General features: G+C 52.6%; 1 protein-coding gene across 5 annotated transcripts in view; it reads left to right on the top strand.

Annotated features, from left to right (window-relative positions):
* The first annotated feature begins 7,880 nt into the window (after positions 1 to 7,880).
* Positions 7,881 to 11,595, top strand: part of Onecut2 (one cut homeobox 2) — a 55,456-nt gene continuing 51,741 nt past the window's right edge. For 3 of the 5 annotated variants that reach the window (XR_015443373.1, XM_087192131.1, XM_087192126.1), the window contains exon 1: positions 7,881 to 9,446. Coding sequence is in view for 3 of the 5 variants with exons in the window: in XM_087192131.1 (XP_087048257.1) it covers positions 8,219 to 9,446 (1,228 nt within the window). In the remaining 2 variants the exon portion in view is untranslated. The remainder of the gene's footprint in view (positions 9,447 to 11,595) is intronic. The other 2 variants (XR_015443371.1, XM_087192124.1) reach the window with 1 other exon arrangement.

Here is an 11,595-nt window from a genome sequence, read left to right as displayed (position 1 = left end):
AAAAAATGTGAAACCGTGGAGCTGATGTACTCAAGACCGGTTAATATTTATGCTTCACACAGCCTATATATTTCCTGCATAATCTGTGATTGCTAAAGAATGTAGTATAGAAAACAATTTCAAAATAAAATGAAAACTTTCATGGCTTTAAGTCGACCAATGAACAGGACATAAAATGTATATGCTGGCTTCTAGTACTTTTCTGATATAGATGCCAAAATCAAAGCCTCATGGTACCCTGAACATATCAAATACTTCCTCATTTCTGTTACTCGGTTATGCAGCTCTAACTAGAATGACATCTTTAGTACGCATTCTCCACACATCTGTGGCATGTCCTCGTTCTGAGGATGCACTGACCTTTTTCCTCCTCAGAACGAACATGCCTGCCTAGGTCTGAGGGCTGAGGAGAGAAAATAGGCCACCCACTGCCCTCGGGGCTTCCCAGTCACAGGACTTGTTGCTCTGTCGGGAACTCACGCCCGGCCTAGAAGAGCTGGGTGCGCTTGGAGCAGGAAGCGCCCAGACCCCACCAGGCCTTCGGCTGCGGAGCCCGGCGCCCACTGGGGTGGGGCAGGCACGGGCGCTCCCTGGGGCTTCCTCGTCCCACCCACGCGGGTCGCCTTTTCCTCGCAGGGTGCAGTGGAGACGTCACCCGCCCGCCCTCGGGCATCGGTAGCTCCCGCGCCTCTGTCCCAGCACAGAAGAGCCCTCGAGCGCCGGCCTGGTCCCGTCAGGCCCCACCAGGGCCGGAGCAAGGACGGGCGCCGAGTCTCCGAGGCCGGGACCGGGGCTGGGCCGACGAGGTCGCCCAGTCGAGGGTATGCGAGGGCCGGGACCGACTTTCTTCCCTTCCCCGCGGCCTCCCCACCCCCATCGGCCCTGGAATCAATAGTGGCCGCTATTTCACGACAATTGCAGCTGTCTAATTCATCAGTGAATAATTAAATCAGGGGCAGCCAGGCCTGACTGGCGTCGGAGACTAGGGGGCTCCCCTCCCGCAGCCCATCCAACTGGGTGTCCGTGGGGCGCGGGGAGGGCGGAGAGAGGACCGGCCAGGCCCGGCCGCCATTCCGGGCGCGAGGGAAGCCAGGTGTGAGCCGGGCGCCGGGGCAGAGGGAGGCCGAGGCCTCGCTCCCAGCCCGGCAAACCGCCCTCCATTTTGGCGCGGATTCCAACCCCACCCAGGTGCCTCGCGTGGGGCTGTGGCGGGCCTTCGCTGACACCTCCTCCTCACGCTGACTTTGCGAAGGGAGAGGAAATTCACTCTGCGGAGGTGATTCGCCTTTGAGGAAGATGGAGAGGAGCAGGGAGAAGCGCCTAGAAACGGCATTGATTTAGACATCAATCCTGGCCGGCTCCCTCCGCCTCCAGAGCTGCGGGGCCGCGCAGCCCCCTCCCAGGGAAGCGGCAGCACCGACTTCAGGGCCGCCCACCTCGGCGGCCCCGACGCCGGCCCCCACCCGCAGGCCCGGGTCTGCGCGGACGCCGCCGCCTCGAGGCCAACAGGTCTCCCCGGGCCGCAGCGCACCCCCGACCCTCGGAGCTCCGCTTCTTTCGACCGGCCCGGTGCTGGTTCTTCTGGGCCGTGGGCACCGAGTCGTGCTGTTGGAACCACTACGAAACCTCACGCTTACGAACCCCGCGGGCCCGGCACGTTCGCGAGCAAATTCAAAATGCCCAAAAGTGACACCGAGGCGATTTCCCAATAATAAAATGCTCCCCGAATAAACTCAACGCGCTCTATGACTTTTGATCGAGATTCCGTGGGAAGATCAATTCTCACTTGGTTCTTTCATTTCTTTCGGAACTGACACTCGAGAAATCTAAAAAAAATAAGCGACTTTTAAAAACTGATCTGAGTCATATAAATATTTTAAACGCCTCGATTGGTTTTGTTAGTTTTCAACTAGAAATATTATCCTTTTAAATCGGAAACAATATTTCTCAAGTTTAAAAGCCGGCCGACTCTTTTTTTTTAATACTCTATAAACATAAAAATGTTTTCCATGTTAGATGGACAACTGTAATTTTACACAAAGATTTTTTAAACTATCCTACTTGAATTGAGAGGGAAACTACTAGGTATTCGTAGAAATCCCTAAACAATATTGAATCTTCAATCAAATATGTTAGTTCCAGAACAAATAAGTGGTCGTTTTTTAGAGTGCAATAAATTTTAAAAGCGACGCCCCGTTCTTAGTGTCCTTAGTGTCTCCGGCAACTTGAAAACAGCTCCACTTTCAGGGAGTTAAATTTGTCCTTTTTACAATCTACTGCAACTTTTGCCTTCCTTTGGAACGGACAACAAAAAGATTTCACGCACAACTTGACCTGAACAAAGGGACCTCACGCCAGTTCTTCTTTTGTGGGATGACAACTGGGGGAGAGGAAAACTTTATTTTAAGCATATTTGAGTTATACTTTGGAAACCATGAAAGAGGCAATAAGATGGCGGATCTAAACAATTTAAAATTTAAAAATCGAGGCTTTGGGACTTTGAGGACGTGGGGATGGATAACAGTGGTAGGGGAACTGAAAGCCGAGGAAGGGAGAATTCGTCTTCGTCCTCAAGGCTAACAAGTTGCTTATTTAAAACTGCAACCTTCGGTTAGAGAAAAATACCTGCTCTTGGAAAATATCTCCCCCCCAAAAAATTAGTCCTGGATTGTTCTAAGTTTCAAATCCTCAACTTCCTCACTGACTTTTTTGAATTACGTCTTCCCCAAAGAGGAAAATTATTTCTCCCACCAGCTTCTGCAGTGTTAGTAGTCCAGAAAACAACAGGAAAAGGGTAGGGCAGAAAGGTTCTGCGGCGGGGCCCTAATTCCAAGGAAGGAAAGTGCCTCGGCAGGGTCCGCAGACTCCACGTTCAGTCCCGGGACTGCTACAGATCAGAGGCCTGGGTCCCCGCGCCCACCCAAACTCCTCCAGGAGGGAGGGATCCGGAGCCCCAGGGAGGGCGGGGTGAGGGGAAGCAAAGAAATGTCTTCGTGCAGGTGTCTGAGTGTGCGTGTGCGTACGTGTGTGACAGAGGATACCAAAATCCAACAGGGAGTAGAGGGCGACCAAGGTCAGCCGACGGAGTCCCTGGCTGTCTTTGAAACTAGGCAGGTGGACGCGCTGGCAGCTCAGCTTGGCGGCTCGGGACACCGGGTGCGGCTGCCCCTGTACACAGATCACCCCAGAGCAAGTGCTAAAGTTCTTTGGACCGAGCCCCCGCCCCCCCCCCCTTGAGCCCACTCACTCCCCGCTTGTGGACTACAGAGGAAATTGTAGGTCTTGCAGCTCAAAGCCCAACTCTCCACCTTGTAACCAGGCGCTGGGCTTGGGATTCAGAGAGAACCTATCCGAGGCAGGCAGGGCTCCCTTAAGCTTCATTTCCCCCTAAGGAGGCCAGCTGTGGGCGAGGAAGCTTAGCAAACCCAAACTCTCTTTCCAACTCCCCACTAAGTGTATTTTGCCAACCGAAAAGTTGGGGGTGTCGTCCCCTGCAAATTCTCCTGAACTGCAGTTTGAGATTTTAACAAAACCAACCCCGAGGAGGAAGAAGAAGACCACAAAGGACTTGATTGTCCTCACCATCCAGAAAACTTTTTTTCTTTATTTAACTTTCCTAGATCCACCTGGAAATCTGGGAAGTGTCAGTGAATCTCTAAGCTGAAAGACCAAAGGGAGTTTAGTCCAACTGAGGTTTGGCTTCAGTTTTCTTCTTCCTGTGCTCAACCAGCCCAAGCTTTCAGACAGAGGAAAATTGAAGCTAATGGAGATATCAAACAGAGTCACAATTCCGAAGGCCCCTTTTCCTCCACAAACCCACTGTCCATCTGCACGTGTAATCACAGAGTTACGGGGTCTTCATTACCAGGGGCTTGGAGAAAAGGGGAGAAAATTCTCCATCGTTAAAAGGAACCCTCAATTATCACGACTATTATTTGTGTATAGCAACATGAGAATTTCTTTCTCTTCTTAAAATTCCCCCACAATATTGAAACAGCATTTGTTGTCCGATTCATACAAATGCTTGAGGCCTTTCTGGAAAACCATTACCATTCAATGGCTAGAAAATTGCTCTCCTTCCTTTAAAAAAAAAAAAAAAAAAAAAGGCCCGCACAGCAGCAGCAGCTACACAGACAACAAAAACTTTCTCCTGCATAATCCTCACTCACAGAATGACAAAGAAATGATATTGACTTACCCCCGAATGGATGATGTGTTTGATAAGGGGGGGACTTTTTTTGAAGATTTCTGTTCGGGAGCTGCACAGACAGCTGCAATTCATGGGCGACGCTGATTGCCAGAAACGCTATGGATTGGCATGGGGTCTGCAGCTCACAGATCCTGATCAATACCCCTACACTCACACGCCAGATGGTTTGGGGAAGGACAAAAATAAAATGGTCCAAATCAACCCGCCATTATGTCTTTTTGTATTGCTCTGATAAACCTAGCTGTAGCACAAATATGTTCTGACCAACACAAAACCTGAAGAGATTTTGAGCATTTGGGTAGAAATAACCCAGCCCTAGATTTGGGCTATGGTTACTGTTTAGTAAAAACAAAGCTGTTGGGTCCTTATTCAGATTGAGTTTAATTGTGGTGTGTTGGGGGGGGGGGGTTCGTGCACGTGCAAGGTCGCGTGCGCGTGTGAATAATTTATAGTTTCTTTTTTTCTCCCTCCTCCCCTTTATAACAATTTTAATGCAGAGAATATATATGAAAAAGGGACAATAAAATATTCAGTCTTTTCCTGCAATTGCTAACTTAAAATCAGATTTTTTTTTACAACGCAATAACCTGTGTTTGTTGTTGAAGCTGCATTTTATTTATATGATTCTTTTGACCCATTTAAATTTAAGCTACTCCGATGGCTACTTGGTACAGTTGTCCAGATTCTGAAAGTAAGGGACTAGCACTTAAGACACCACACTTCCATCTTGTCTGTTTGTGAATCAAATGGTGGTGGGAGAAGAGGGAGAGCCAGATTATAACTTTAAATCAAAGGACAAAATTTTGAGTTACAGAACTTATGAAGGTTAGGGTATGGACGTCTAAGCAAGGATTGGTTAGAAAGCAACATTTCTTTTCAATTTTCTTAACTATAGAGAAAAAATATCAAAGTTATCTCAAAACATATTCGAAAATCTTATTAGTATTGATATTCTTAAATTATCTTGAACCAGAAAATAAATATTTTCCCTTTTTAAAAAGAAAGGAAAAAGGGCATCTAAACCTAAATCAGTAAAAATTAGGGTGCTGACTAAACAAGCACTTTCATTTTCCTTTTAAATGGGATTTTGGGTTAAGACATAAAACCTCAAACCACCATTAGAAAACATGAAAAATCTGCTTTAATCTAGCCCAATGAAATTATATACAAAGAAGCCAATACGATTTCATGATTTCCCTGAGATCGCCAATATTGATCGAGGGAAGGGGGAGGGATGGTGGGAGAGAGAGAGGAGGAGGGAGATAAAAGGAGAAAGGAAGCTCGGTGTCGAGAAATTGCAACTCACCTTTCTGCTCCCAGGCACGGGGAGATGCAATTCCCAAGAGCAGATTTATCTTGGTGGCCTGCTAAATGAGTTTACCATTTTGAAAAATTATTTAAATGGCAATTTATATACTTAGGTTTCTGTTTGAAGGCAGCACCAGCCTGGGGTCACTGGCCATTCTGTGACCCTGAATCCAGGACCCTGGAGCCTACTTTGAGCACTGAGGTCCATCAGATAGACCCTTCTTGGCCCATCTTCTGCTCTATTTCAGTCATTGAGCACTGGGTGACAAACAGCAGGCTGTACTTTGTGAACTTTTGTTTCACTCTGTGTGTATTTCAAACATTAACTGACTCGAATTATCCCAAGTGTCCAGTCACTATAATATAATGTAGGGAGTGGAAAGAAACACAGAAGAGGGCAAGGAGGAGGGTAAACCTGAGGCAAAAAAATTGAGTCATTTTAATTATCATACTAAAGATGCAAGCAGCCAGAAAACTATGTCTGGCTTATCAGGGATCTGCTGCTTTCTTACCCCGGCTTTGGTATCACAGAGAAGACACTATTTGAAGGAATAATTGTCGAAGTATTGGCCAGAGCTCAATAAAGTCGATCTATGAATACCGTCACTATACATTCATGTGACAGGATGGGAGCGAGGTCTCCATAGCTAGAAGAGAGGGGAGGGCAGCAGAAAAGGTCACTGAGACTAAGAACGGTTTTCCAAATGAATTAAACCTTTCTCTACCGCCAAGAAGGCACATACAGTATTCCAGGCTGTTCTTGTTTTCTTATCAAGTTTTCTTTAACAGCTGGAAGTGGTTGGAGGGGGCTGTCTTAAGGAGACCCCCTGCTCTTCTTTTGACAGCTGATCAAAAGAAAATAGGTCACGCTTCTCAAACTTATGTCCACCCTGTTCTTAATTACTGTCTCTTTAAACAAAGGCAACATCTGCGCAACCTCAGCCAGCTTGAATCTTCGGAGGCAAACAGAGCGCAACCTGCTTAGGAAGAATCTGTTACTTTTAAGGCTTTCTTTGCCGGGTGTTGGCCTCTCCGGCCAGCTAGACCACTTCTCCACCCACCACATAGGCCAGGAGAAATCACCACTTCCTCTCTCCCCCGGCTCCATTCTTTCCTCCTAACCTTGGATTATCAAACAACGGAAATTCTAGGAAGATGAAGGTGTGCTGTTCAGAGCTATGAGCTTTCTGGAGCCTCTAGGGCTCCGATCTTTTCAGAAACAGGGTTTCAACATGCAGATGTCAGTGGAGACTGAGAGTCATCTAACCACCTCCATAATCCGGGACGTTCCTCTCCCCCGGGATTCGCGGCGTGTGTGTGTGTGTGTGTGTGTGTGTGTGTGTGTGTGTGTGTGTGTGTGTGTAGCGTGCTTTAGGAGGAAGATCTGCGGTTGTTGTCCAGACTACTTTCCACACTTCCTGCTCCCGGGAGAAGTTTCTTCACCGTAAGCACCACCTTTACCCCCACCCCACCGGTTCCAATACTCGCCCTTCTCTTTCCAAGTCGCTGCTGGAGCAGCACTTGTTCACCTTGAAACCACAGCTCCCGGAATTCTAGTTGTGTTCTGTAATTTAGTAAGGGCCTTCAGAAGCCCCATAAGTTGGAGATTTATGAGCTCGCCGAGTAATTAAATGATGTTATTGTGTTAACTTTGCATGCATTACGGCTGCCTGTGCCGCCGGTGGGCCGTCGGCCGGCCGGCAGCACCTCGAGAACAGCAAGGGCGTTGGAGTTCTATGTGCCCCAAGGACCGTGCCAGCCGCAGTCTCGGGACTTTACCGCGCATTAAGATACATTAGCGCTTGCATTTTAAAGGCTTAACTACTGGCTCCCAGCTAGGGACTCGGGAAGTGACTTGCTAAGAGACGCGGATTTGTTTTTAACACCAGCACAGAGCGGAGTCCTTCTCTCCTGGCTCACCAGCCTTGAAAAAAGCTTTGGGATGGAGGCGAACGGACTAAAGCAATGCCCTTTTTCCTAGATCGCAGCTGCCCGAAAGGGACACAGCACGGCATTTTTCACATAATCTCTCTCCCTCGCTCTCAGTCTAGTGTCTCTCTCTCTCCCTCCCTCCCTCCCTCCCTCTCTGTCTCTCTCTCCCTCTCTCTTTTTCCCCACCCCCTCCCTCTCCTTGACGTTTGATTCCAGTAGCAAAGAAGGAAAAAAAGGCACCGAGCCGTCAGCCAAACGTGAAAAGCGCTTCCCCGCCCCCTCCATATCTATTGGTAGTTTCTGGAACAAGACCCGCCCTACAGGGCAGCTATGGCCTCTAACTGGCTGCCCGCAATGCCCGTCGAGCGCCGCCCCGCCCCGGGTCCGGGAGGGTAGGTTGGCTGCCCCAGCGAGCCCAGAGCCCTCTGGACAGCTCCCGCTAACCCAAACAGAAGACGTCGGCGCCGGAGCGGGCTCGGACATGGCGAGGCAGCGCGCTGGCCAGAGCGGCGGGGCCCGGTGATCCCTTCCTCCCTCCCCGCCCCCCCTCCCCGCACGCACGCCCCGTCTGCCCCCCACCCCGCCCCCACCCCGGGCGCGCCTGCCCGCCCGCAGCCCGGGGCACACACCCGCACGCACGCTCCCCCTGCACACACTCCCTCGCACCCGCGCCCGCCCCGCGCCCGCGGCCAGGCCCCACCACGCGCCCCTCGCCAGCCCACCGGCCGCCCCCGCCGCCCCCGCCGCCCCCGGGCCCCGATGGACTGAATGAAGGCTGCCTACACCGCCTATCGATGCCTCACCAAAGACCTAGAAGGCTGCGCCATGAACCCGGAGCTGACAATGGAAAGTCTGGGCACTTTGCACGGGCCGGCCGGCGGCGGCAGCGGCGGGGGTGGCGGCGGGGGCGGCGGGGGCGGCGGCGGGGGCCCCGGCCATGAACAGGAGCTGCTGGCCAGCCCCAGCCCCCACCACGCGGGCCGCGGCGCCGCCAGCTCGCTGCGTGGCCCGCCGCCGCCGCCCACGGCGCACCAGGAGCTGGGCACCGCGGCGGCGGCAGCGGCGGCGGCGTCGCGCTCGGCCATGGTCACCAGCATGGCCTCGATCCTGGATGGCAGCGACTACCGGCCCGAGCTCTCCATCCCGCTGCACCACGCCATGAGCATGTCCTGCGACTCGTCGCCGCCCGGCATGGGCATGAGCAACACTTACACCACGCTGACGCCGCTCCAGCCGCTGCCACCCATCTCCACCGTCTCGGACAAGTTCCACCACCCGCACCCTCACCACCACCCTCACCACCACCACCACCACCACCACCAGCGTCTGTCGGGCAACGTCAGCGGCAGCTTCACCCTCATGCGCGATGAGCGCGGGCTCCCGGCCATGAACAACCTTTACAGCCCCTACAAGGAGATGCCCGGCATGAGCCAGAGCCTGTCCCCGCTGGCTGCCACTCCGCTGGGCAACGGGCTAGGCGGCCTCCACAATGCGCAGCAGAGCCTGCCCAACTACGGTCCGCCGGGCCACGACAAAATGCTCAGCCCCAACTTCGACGCGCACCACACTGCCATGCTGACCCGAGGTGAGCAACACCTGTCCCGGGGCCTCGGCACCCCGCCCGCTGCCATGATGTCCCACCTCAATGGCCTGCACCACCCGAGCCACCCTCAGTCCCACGGGCCAGTGCTGGCCCCCAGCCGCGAGCGGCCCCCGTCGTCCTCGTCGGGTTCGCAGGTAGCCACGTCGGGCCAGTTGGAGGAGATCAACACCAAAGAGGTTGCCCAGCGCATCACCGCAGAGCTGAAGCGCTACAGCATCCCACAGGCGATCTTCGCTCAGAGGGTGCTATGCCGGTCTCAGGGGACTCTCTCCGACCTGCTCCGGAATCCAAAACCGTGGAGTAAACTCAAATCTGGTAGGGAGACCTTCCGCAGGATGTGGAAGTGGCTGCAGGAGCCCGAGTTCCAGCGCATGTCTGCCTTACGCCTGGCAGGTAAGCCCAGGGGTGCAGCTAAGAGCCAGGCAGGGGATAGGCTCCCCCCCCACCCCCCCACCCCCCCCCACCCCCCGCTTGTAGGGCCCGAGTCAGCGCTCCCAGTCACTTCTCTGGGTTCTCTTTTCCTCTTCCCTACACATTTCCTCTTTCTTTGCATCTTTGTTTTTCTTACATTTTCTTTCCTTCTCTTTTCCCTTTTCTTTCTTTTTTCCCCCCACTTTTCCTCCTGTTCTTTCCTCTGTTCTAGTCCTTGAGCTTTCATTTATGGCCATCCCCTGATTTCGTTCACCTTCCTCCCCGCGTGCCAACCTTTGCCCTCGATTTTTGACTTTTCCTAGCAGTGCGACACGGGATGGGGGCGCGCAATCGGACGCATCAAAAACCGGGAATGGCTCTAAACCTTCTGCACTTGAACTCTGAGACAACACATTTCAGTTTTCTAAGCTTCCTAGTGTCTAAGAGGCAGTTGAGGAGCTTTGCTTCTTGGGAGAGAAAAAGCGCTCTCTCCGCCCGCCTCCTACCCTTCATATCGGGCAAAATTCTTTGGCTGTTGGCAGGAGGCATAGCCTTGCCGCCGGCTGGGGAACTAGCGGCCAGGATACAGCACCACTCCCAAAGCCCATCTGCCTTGGTGTTGGCGCAGGGACTTTCTGATTTGTCTTGACTAGAACAGCTGGCTTTGGCCAGCTCCGTTCTCAGTATCTACAGCAAGGGGAGGATGCAAGGAGGAAGGTTGGTAGATTCATATTCACCGCTTTGGGAGGACGAGAGAGGAGAGAGGAGAGATAGCGGAAAGCATACTGCCTCACGCGCCAGCCGCCCTTGCCCGGCTTCTAGTGTTGACTGGGATTTGCTGGGGTGAGAGGGGAGTCTGGCAGAGGCTAAGAGCTCAGAAATTAAGATGCAGGTTAGTTAATACATCTCAGCTGTAGGCTGCAAGCTCCGCCTTTGCATTAAGCGGGCGTTGATTGTGTGCGCTTAGCCGGGTGACGGGGAGGGCTGGCTGCCCACGGGAGGGGACGGGTCGACGCGCGGGTTACATTGTTCTGCAGCGGGCTCGGCTCTTTGTGCCTCCTCTAGCGGCCAAGCTGCGAGGTACAACCCTCTATTGTTCTAGGAGCACAGAAACCTCCCCTGTGGGCGGCGGGTGCAAGAGCAAGGGCTAAAGACGCGGCAGTAGCTTCGACTGGTACATAGTGTGCGCTCTGCGCGCATGGCTACTGCTCTGCCCCCGGTACTGAGCCACGGACCCAGAGGTGGGTCCAAAGTGTCCAGATCCCCAACTGAGGAGGACACACAATATCTTACTGCAAGCCGGGATAGAAGGCTTCTCTCACCGTGTGTGTGTGTGTGTGTGTGTGTGTGTGTGTGTGTGTGTGTGTAGGGGGCTGGTTCAGTACTGGCTGTGCTGGGAAAGAACAATTCACAGTGGCATTGATTTACGTAGCCCAAAGGTCTTTTGCAAACCAGAAGCACACCAAGCGCTTCCAGAGCTGCGAGCTCAGGCTCAGGCTTCCACTCTGCTCCCCGGAGCTTTTCTTGCCTCGCTGAACCCGCACAGGGCTGTGGGATATGACAGACAGCATATGCACTCTAACTTTGTGAGGGGGCGTTTCCGTTCTGACAGCCTTTCTCCTTGGCCCACTGTTGAGGGATTTTGATCTCCACTCAGTAAGCACCCCTCAGTGATTGAAGAAGGTGAAGACCATCTTTCTGCCAAAGACCTTTCCCAAATCTGTGGCTGCCAATACTTTTAAGTTGATTTAGAAGTCTCCTGCGCTCGCTCTCGCTCTCTCTCTCTCTGTCTCTCTCTCTCTGTCTCTCTCTCTCTCTCTCTCTCTCTCTCTCTGTCTTCATCCTCTCCTACGGTCGTCACAGATTTGTTCTTGGTTCCTGGCAAAGATAAAGCCAACTGAGGAGAGAGTATGGAAGTGAAATAGGCTGACACTGACAATTCAATGTAGTACTGCTCCTCTTTGTTTTAGAAACCCCCCCCCCCCCAACTGCCACAGGCCTTTTTAGGCCAGCTCCAGCCCCGCTGGCTGGTTTTCCCGCACACCAGGAGCCAGAAAGAACTTGCAGCTGCTCTGGGGGGTACAGTTAAAGGCAGAATGACAGCTATTCTACTCCACCCGATCTCTCAGAG

The sequence above is a fragment of the Heterocephalus glaber genome, unplaced genomic scaffold (assembly GCF_053883595.1).
Source record: "Heterocephalus glaber isolate CG9 unplaced genomic scaffold, H.glaber_assembly_v1.0 deba00000331, whole genome shotgun sequence".
NCBI lineage: Eukaryota > Metazoa > Chordata > Mammalia > Rodentia > Bathyergidae > Heterocephalus > Heterocephalus glaber.
The sequence above is the reverse complement of the archived record's forward strand: the minus strand, read 5'-3'. Positions and strand labels throughout refer to the sequence as shown.